Here is a 10,183-nt window from a genome sequence, read left to right as displayed (position 1 = left end):
ATGTATCGGTAACAAAGGAAAATAAATATGGAAAATCGTGTTCTAAGACTTGTACTTTAGAAATACTATTGGAACTAACATAAGACTACACGAAGAAGAGTTTTTTATTTGAAAAAATTAAGGATAGATCTCTGTAATATATAATCGGGAAGAAATTGAGATAAGTACGATCCTGGTTGCTCGGCATAGTAGGGACGAAGGGAGAGGCAGGTTTGCACACACACCGCGCAGAACGAAGAGCGAATTCACTCGCCGGCTCTCAACAAGGAACGCGTCGACATATACACCGTGTTTCAACGTACTGAGGTGATATATATTTGTTATTTATCCTACGTCGAAGGCGAGTCAATCGTGAGAATGGCCGGGAAAAGCGTACTCAAGATCAAGAAGAACCTTGTTATCGGAGACGGTGATATTGGTTGATATCGAAGGCACCACGACGAGCCATAAGCTTCGTGAAGGTAACAAGACTATGGCCGTGAGGCAGAACGCGCCCTACGGGTTCTCGCATTTCACCAGTTTTCCAACCGATTCTCTGACAGTACCCGATGATTCTGACTTTCAACCTAAAAACTTTGTTTCGCAGAAATTTTAATTGTTATTATAGGTTTTCTAGACGAACAAAAATTCGTGGATAATACTTTTCGCGCGTATTGTGTGTGGCTCTAATTCCAGCAGTAGTATGCCGGCTGAAATCCAGTTTTAGGTTCCCTGTTCGTGAGACAGCAAATTTCATGGAAGCCAGTAGATGTTGTTTGATCGAATATAAATATTTTCCTTCAATCGTCTCGAACTTGTATTTCTTAATATTAAGACGTATATAGTATCAGATCGTTTCTCTATTTTGCTGAATCTCTTAATTGTGTTTTTAAAGATGTACTTAACGAAACAAAAACTGATTCACGGGTTTAAAAATTCATGTTATTTATCGAGATGCGAAATATTGCTAGTTTAATTATAATGTTTAGTAAATGTTATTGCACGTATGATTTTTCAAAATAACGGAAAGAGTAACGGCCGCATCGTGCTGTTCAATTCGATCGGTGAATATCTTACTACATTCACGTTTTACCTTCCTTTCAGGACAAACTTTTCCCTTACGTACGAGAGAATTTAAAAGAAATCTATTGAAACTAAGTGGGAGGATGCGGAATTTAACACAAGACTTTGAAAAATTAAGGAGCAGGGTAAACATTACAAATATTGTTTTAAACGATTGATACGTTTATATATAAAAAATTGATGTTGTGTAAAATTATTCCTTTCTTTTTTTTTTTCCATTTATTGTTATTGAAGTATGTTGAGTGGCACAAAGATTGGAATACTTGGAAGAATTCAGTATTGATTGTTTATAGAAAATTTATATGTATATACCCTCATTATACGTGTAGTGATTCTTTGAATATTTTGTTTATTGAACTGTAGTTTAATACCAATAAGCGTAGTAATAATAATGTAATACGCGTTTCATAATGAAATCTAATCAAAAGTAGCCAATAACACGATAGATCAGAGGCAGATGGTTAACTGTAGGCATTGACCCTGGGAACATTCTTTGTTCCAAAGTTTGCTACCTAGGCTGTAGTTGTGTAAAACTTAAGATTCAAATCAAATAAATCTTGAACAGTATATTTATTATTTTAGATTATAATAATAAATTTTAGAAATAATTTAATGTTAATTTATCGATACCCCTTATAATAATATTTCAATTATTTATTTATTTATAAATTATATAAATTGTAAATCTATTTTAGACATCCTGCGTATGTTCAAACAATTTACTGTGAATGATTATATTAAATAGTTACAAAAATTAATAATTTAAAAAGAGTTATGTTTTAAGCAATCAGAAACTGGAAGCGTTATTTTATTTAAAAAAAATGTTATTTTTGTATATTGTTTAAATAGTGATAAACTGAATTTGTTAATACAAAAGTAGGTAATTTTATTCGCGAGTAATTGTTATTTTTACTTTAGGCAAGAAAGATGAAGAAGATAAAGTTGATGGTTTGGTTCCAATTGCTGGTGCTAATGCAGAAGAACAGAGAGAGGTCTCTAATAAAAAATATTTCATGGCAAATGGATTGTGATCGAAAAACGGGTGCATTAAAACAATTACAAAGGACAGATGTGGCGTGTGAAGCTTATAAATCTGGAGCAATTAAAGCACAGTAAGTTTCTTACATATGATAACCAGAATGTTTAAATTCATATACATATAATTAATGTGTTTATAAAATCAATTTGTAAATATTCTATAGATATTTTTATACGTATTTTCTATTTTATCAATGAGTATGTTATTAATATCGTGACGTAATTTTATACGAAGAAAGGAAAAGAAGAAAATGTTACAATATAAGCTATGTATTTAAAATATTTTATTATATGTATATCAGTTTAAACGCGTAGCGAGGTGAACATGTTGTGTAAGGGCTCACTTCTATTTATTATATAATTTGCAATTATATACATTTTTAATAATACAATAAACAGATCAGACTATAATAAATAATTATTCGTATAGTGTTTATGAAGATGTACCAAAGGCATTAGAGTCTTGGACAAACGATGGTAGAAAAGTCTATGTTTATTCAAGTGGTAGCATTGAAGCACAAAACTTCTATTTGGACATACAGTACATGGTGATTTACTTAAGGTACTCTAGTTATGCACAAGTAATATTTATGAATATATAAAAATTGTTTAATATTATAAATATGAAGATTTTCAGTACGTGTAATAGTGCATTATTGTTTTAGTATTCAGTGGTTACTTTGATACTGAAGTAGGTGCAAAACAAGAATCAAGTAGTTATCAGAATATATTAAATAAAATTGGAGCAAAACCGTCAAGTGTAATATTCTTAACTGATGTTGTCAAGGTAAGTGACTAGTTTATAATGTAACATCAACATTTAACGTCCACATTTGTACAATCAGTTTATTTATTCTAGAAGCTGCAGCTGCTAAAGAGGCAGGATTAACCACAGTCATAGTACTACGCGAAGGCAATGCAGCCCTTACAGACGAAGAAAGAGTAACTTTTACAACGATTAAATCATTTTTAGACTTAACATTTCAAACCTCTTCGAAACGACAAAAGTTAGAGACCACAGAAACAGAAGAAAATAAGAATAAAAGTGCACCCGATGTTAGTGAACCAATGGACACTTCTGAGGATGTTGAAATGTCCGATGTCAGTGAAAAAAAAGTTGAAAAAGTTGAAAAAGTTGAAAAAGTTGAAAAAGTGGAAAAGGAAGGAGCTGCTCAAAAACAGACAAAGGAATCTGTGAAAGATCATTTATCAAAGGAAGCAAAAATTTCAGACGGGAAAATCGAAGAACCTAAGGTTACTGATGCAAAGGACGTATCAAAATCTGAAAAGGTAATGGAAACTGTACCATTAGAAAAAGTAGAAGTTCAGCCGTCAGAGGTGAGTACCAAATTAGACGCATCTGAAAACGTAAAATCTGTAATAAGCGATAAAACTGAATCCACGTTAACATCAACGAAGAACGATACAGATAAGCCCGTAGTTTCTGATAACGTAGACAAATCTATGGACGTAACAGAAAAGGTTGTAGATTCTAAGCCAGCAGCAACTGTTACTACTAAAGACCCCGTGGATGCTGGAAAATGTGAGCCTAAATCAAAGCCTGAAGAAGTTACTATTACCGAGGAAAAAGACTGAAGAAAACACCACCTGTCACTAAAGAAACAAAGTCTGAAGATATTAAGGTATCTGATGTAAAAACTCCTAAAGACACGTCACAAGAGAAAAGCACTAGTAAGAGTATAGATGAAAAATCAGAAGAATTGTAGTAAGAAACAAGAGGAGAGTGCTAAGAAACCAGAAGAATGTACTAAAAAATCAGAAGAATGTGTTAAGAAATCAGAGGAATTACTAAGAAACCAGAAAAAGAAACGAAGGAGGAATCCACTGACAAGGTTGTAACTAATCCCAGTAAAACAGAAACGAAAAAGTCAGAAAGCGAGGAATCTTCGACAAAAGCAGCAACAACACAAGAATCTACGAAAGTTGAAGAGAAGCCATCGGAAAACGGCGATGTTTCGTTAACGAAAGTAGAGAAAGAGAAATCTACGCCAACGGTCAAAGAATCAGAAGCAACTAATAGTAAAGCTGATAAAGCTGATAAAGCTGATAAAGCTGATAAAGCTGATAAAGCTGATAAAGCAGATGTAAATGTTGAAGCGAAAAGTGCGGTTAAGGAAACAAAATCTGAAACAGAAACAGAATCCACGACCGAGAAAACTTCTAAAGTAAAAGAAACGGAAGAAAAAACAGCGACCTCTGTAACAGACGTAGAAAAAAAGGAAGCCAGCGTCGAAACGAAACAGGAATCAACAGAGAAACCAACGAAAGAAGAAACTGTAGAGGAAACAACAAAAGAAACAACAAGTACAGTGGATTCCGAGAAGAAAAAAGTAAACGGTACAACACAGAACGGGGATACAGATATAACAGTGTCGGATGATAAATTACACAGAAACGGACTGAATGAGGGGTCATCGAAGAGAATGTTAAATCGTCAACGAGCGAAAGCACCTCTGCGCCAAACGGTGAACCAGAGAGTTCCTCAGAGGCTAGTAGTGCAGACTCTATAAAGTCAAAAAGTCGTTGATTCAACAATAGCCGACGGTGCCGGCGAACCTGACGTTGTTCCCCCAGTAGTTGTAGCTGCGACGTCTTAATCTTGTTCTGATACATTTTAAGAATGTCCTTCATACATAACCCCCAACCCACAATTACTTATCCACAGATATAAACTGAAAAAGTTGGCTCCTTACAACCTTACATTAAAAGAAAAAAAAAAAAAAAAAAATTAAATCGTACGACGTTAAAGATGTAACACACGTTAATTTAAGATGCAGTTCATATAAGATTTCTATTTCTTCGATAAATGTGAAGGGAAAACGATATGTACAGCGTATCTCAGATTCGATTATCTTTCACGGTCATATAGCATGATAATATAATACGCTTGTTGATTGTGCTCAGTAGAGAAACTCTTCAGAAGCTTGAAGCTTCTGCTTTCCTATTTTACATCGCTTAACTACGGTACATTTCATCTGCTTTATTATTCAGTTGACTCGTATAAACATATTTTATAATTGATAATACAACATTTGTAATAACTAATTGACTAGAGATAATCGAAAATGTCGTTCGCTGTGGTCAGATTTACAAGTATTTTTCACTTTTCTTCCTCTATTGCATTTTACAATGCGTACTTAAGATCTTTTTCTCCCCCTTTTTTATTTTTTCATTTGTCATTTCTATTTTTTTTTTTTCTCTTTCTTCTTTCTTTCTTTTTTTTTTTTTTTTTTTTTTTTTTAATGCCTAAACGGAATGTTACGGTATGAAAACTCATAGGATAGGAAATTCATCAGAGTATGCTTAATACCGAATGTACTTTGTGCCAAATGAACGAATTCATCTGATTTTTGAAGATTTTTCTATCTTATGTAAACGTTTAACACGGTTTGATCTATTTTTAGTTTCTTGTAAGAATCGGGAAACTTTCGATCTATTTGTATGATTTTTAAGACTGAATTCGTAATGCCTCGAACAGTCGCTGGCTTTAGACTATACGATTATTAACTTTTGCATACTCTTTTGTACTTAAATAATTTTATAATTGATTAACACACAGTGATCTTCGAATCGTAGGTCATCCGAATCCTTTATTATAAGTAAGCTATGTCTTACAGTTTATTTAAACATATTAAGAAATGTATTTCTATTGTAATGTCCAACATCATTATTCTATTTTTCTTTTTTTGTACCTACTTTTTTTACTTTATTTATGTACATCTAGTTTAGAACATTTCAAACGACGTTGACTCACGCTCATGAAGTATTTTCATTTTTATTATATTTTGTATCATAAGACACAATTGAAAGTTTTATGCGTTGGATTCGTCCTTTCAAAAAAATCATGACATTCGCAGAAACTGTAACGATATATTACGCATATATTTACTTTGTTAGTTGTAGAAAATTTCATTGCGCGACACTTAATGGTATTTAGCGAGTAACAATTTAATTTCCAAGAAAAAAAAAATAGATCTATATGAAAATTTTTATTTTATTTTTTTCTATTCATTCCTATGAACTGACATGAAAGCTGTTTCAATAATGACGAATTGATTTATTATGTTTTCTTGAATTCGTAAATTTACCGAATTTGACACGAACTCAATTATTTATTTATTATCCATTCCTGTAAAGTCAACTGTGATTTAACGATATACTGATAGACGTAGGGAAGTTAAAATGATTCATTAATTCTTCACTTAAAGTAATTCCTTTGGCAGGTTATCATATTAATGCTATTATTATTTGAACTGAAATTAATATGCATCCTGTCTGATTCAAGTCACTGTGAAGACTGTAGATAATATAGATTAGTAGGCGATCAAGTTTCTTTTTTTTTATTTTTTATTTTTTTTTTTTTCGTATTATTTGCATTATTCCTTTCAAATTTTCGATCGTTTTTTTGCCGGCGACTATTGCTAGGGAAAACTCAACGATCCACAAGAGCGAATAAACGAAGTGCGACTCGTCAGTGTGTTACCACACTTGTTAATCTATAAGTCCAGTATAGTCAGTAAACGATTAATTCCGAGATCCCAAGAAATGCATACTATTTTCCACGACACTTTACAGACCTCGCATTTATTTATAAGGTGTCCCTTTCGACGACGAAACCTACTGTCTTTTTTTTTTTTTTTTTTTTTGTTTACATTGTTTATACTCAGTTATGTTTTTGGCGTTGCACGATCCGTCACGAACGATGAATGGGAGGAAAAAAAAGAGAACATTAAACGAAAATCGTAAGACTCGTTCACGATATAAAATGAAAATTGAATCCGAGGGATATCGTGTCTAATGAAACCACTAACTGGATACTAGATCGATTTCATTCGATGCTTATCCTTAAGTTAGGTGTATTCAGGATATTTCTGATTGATATTATAAAAAACGGTTTGCAAATTCATCGATGCGCATCGGTAACACAAGTATGCCCTAATCGTATATTCAACCGCAAGAATCTCTTTTCTTTCTTGTTTTTTTTTTTCTTCAAATTTCAGGGCAACCTCTGTTAGCGATGATACGCGAAACGAAACGCACGATTTGTTAACTAGCCGGAAGCGCGTTAACGATAATGTAAACTGCCGACTTTTTGCCATAACGAATTTTTGTAATCATTCTATCGATGATAATGCAGTAGAATCTCGTTATATTGCCACGCGAGCGATTTGAATTTCACACAGATTTTTCAAGCGAAAATGATACAGTTTTATCTCCTTTCCTTCCTTCCAACTAAAAGTTTGGAAGCTTGAAAAATTGTCCGCCCATTCCGTGGCGATATAGCAACAGTCTACCGTATTTCGTACTTTCATATTTTGCCTATCGATATATTGCACACGAAAAGAAGAAAAAATGCGAACAGACTGCCATCAGTACAATAAAAACGAAAGCGTATGAACGCTTAGTGACGGTGTGCACGAGATTCCTCTTCCGACGGACTTTCACGGCATCATCTGAATCATCATCCCATATCATCCATTCTTATTCTTGCGTCGATAGTCGGAGAGTTGAAACGCGACATCGTCAGTTCGCGTTACTCTTCCTTTATTATTTCTTTGTTTTTCTTTCTCTTTTTTTTTTAAATTTTGCAAGTGCTCAATCTTTAACGAATCTATAAGTTTTCTCTCGAACGTACCGGTCGTGTTTAACGTTTTAAATGGTTGGTTTGGAACCGAGAAGGCAGGGAGTTAAAAATTTCCACACTGAGCTATAGTTTTCATTGAATTCGAATCAGATAAACCAGCAGTCCTCAAATTTAAAGCAAAATCGATTCAGTTCGCTTCCAACCATTTAAGTGTAATGACTAATAAGATAACGTGATTATATTCTAAGTTTAGAAGCGTTATCCTTTTGCGGTTGATTTTCTATGATCGCGTCATGTAGGACACTCTTAACACTTTGATGGCCATATTGTAATTTCATAAATGTTCTCATTGTATCATTATTAATTTATTTATTATGTAGGAAATGATATTTCAAAAGGGGTAATTTCACGGCTTACTGCAGTGTTAAGTTAAATAGAAAAAAAAGGAAATGTAAAGGTCGTAAGAGTTATAGTTTCTATAAAATGTTTGGTCGTCAAGTATTAATGTAGATGATATTTATATAATATTTATAAAACTTCGGTATTAAACTCGAAGTATTTATACAATAACATTGACGATTTAAAATCGAAAATTTCATTTTGCGAAGAAGATTCAGTATTTTCTATATCAAACCGCAAAGTGTTTGTAAGTTTAACGTCGAGTATTTGGATTCGACGTGCACCCTGATGATTTGAAACACATCTTTGATATCTCGATGCGGAGCGACGACCATTTCTAACAATAAGATACATGTCTCGACATAATTTAGCACCTTGACTGCCACTAATTAATCGGGCAATTAATTGTTCAATTTAAGCATCTAGTTAGTTAGTTACTGTTAATACAACTAACAATCATTTAAAGTTTGTTTATTCTTTTCTTATATTAACTTATAATGGATGAGTCAATTGTGACCCAGACCACAGTGTATCAAGTAAAAATTAGGCATTTAAATTTCTAAATGAAAAACTTTCATATATGACAAAAATAATAATTAACGAAAGGAAAATTTAACCCTTCTTGAGATTATGAGGGCCAGCAGTCAATGTGTTAATCATTAAAGAACCATTTTACATACATTTGTATAGCCATTGTACACTGCCTTGTTCATGAGTGTTTCACAACACGCAGAAGAATCTTTACCATTTATTACAAGAATGAGGAAATGGTGCGTCGTCTATATTATATATAATACAATAATATATCGTTTTTTTCACTCGTGACACATTTTATCATTTCAACTCGTACTTACGTGTGATCGCAAGTTCACAAACGAACAGAAACTGTATCATTCCTTAAATGACATTTTCGTTGCTTGTGAATCGTGTAGTCGTTTAATTGTATGCGTGAGACTCGTCGTCCTTTCAAGATATTAAGCTACCTAATAAGACATCTTTAAGTACCGAAGATAGAAATATTAAACGAACAATAGTTTCGTATCGATTAGCGATTATTATTTCTAATTCATTGGCTATTTATGTAACACATCAATTAAGTGTAGGAGAGAATGTACGGACTTTAATGATAGTTTTTAATGATCATCCTCTGACGGAGATTTTCCTTTTATATGACCACTCTCTCTGATGTGTGTCCATTATTTTTTCTTCTCAATCAACAATTTTTATATACTTTTATTTCACTTAGTTACTATTATCACTTCTCAGAGCGTTCTCTCTAAATGATTAACATGTGTGCGTGTGCGCGTGTGCGTGTGCGTGTTGCGTGGTGCGCGTGTGTTGTGTGTGTGTATACGTGTTGTTACACGGCGAAGGAAGATAGAAACGTGTTTCATTTCGATTCGTAATCAATTCGACATTAATTAATTACTTGACTCCGAAAGTGTACAGAACGAATCCGTTGATTCTGGTCCCTCTGAACTCTTCACTGCATTCGTAGAGCAAAATAAATGAATTTTGCAACTAGAATCGTTGCATTCATCTTTTCATTTTTTATATCATCGTTCCTAGGTAAGGTATTCTGGTACATATATTAATTAACACCGAACTCTTCATACTGTAATTTTGTTTAGGTATATATATTCTTATGGTGTCATTTGCAATTAACGATCGAGAGTAAGGAGGGATAAAATAAAAAACACGATTAGCGTCGTAACTTCCTTAGATTTAAAGGAACGATAGTAAATCGATTTAAAAAAAGAAAAGTGTATCGATGTGTATGTGATTTTTGAAAACACGAATAATCCGGTTCTCCAGTCTTGTTTCCATTGAATTATGGTTCTTGTATGTCCGCTCAGCTAGTCGATAAATTTAGGTGCAGCCAAAGCATTTTCAAACCGATCGATCCTTACAATCAGTGCTAGTCATTCTAATACTGTGCGCACCGAATCATCAATTTTCAAGCACCGATATTCATTTTGGTCGAGATGTTGTATAATAATCATCGTCTCTCCCGATGACAATTTTCGTTGAAGCAATAATATTAAGCCTGGATACGATGCTTTTTCTTTTTCTCGGCGT

General features: G+C 33.2%; 1 protein-coding gene across 1 annotated transcript; it reads left to right on the top strand.

The window, feature by feature from the left end:
• Positions 1–6,113, top strand: LOC114876039 (enolase-phosphatase E1). Its single transcript, XM_046288953.1, is given in 16 exon segments — positions 1–8; positions 341–387; positions 390–445; positions 447–461; positions 1,084–1,116; positions 1,118–1,187; positions 1,981–2,051; positions 2,053–2,174; positions 2,531–2,616; positions 2,619–2,662; positions 2,738–2,886; positions 2,958–3,690; positions 3,693–3,823; positions 3,902–4,536; positions 4,539–4,632; positions 4,634–6,113. Coding segments are annotated over 16 exon segments (2,379 nt in total). The 3' UTR covers positions 4,719–6,113.
• Positions 6,114–10,183: the final 4,070 nt, after the last annotated feature.

The sequence above is a fragment of the Osmia bicornis genome, chromosome 15 (assembly GCF_907164935.1).
Source record: "Osmia bicornis bicornis chromosome 15, iOsmBic2.1, whole genome shotgun sequence".
Lineage (NCBI taxonomy): Eukaryota > Metazoa > Arthropoda > Insecta > Hymenoptera > Megachilidae > Osmia > Osmia bicornis.
Note: the sequence above shows the minus strand (reverse complement) of the source record. Positions and strands in the feature narration are given on the sequence as shown.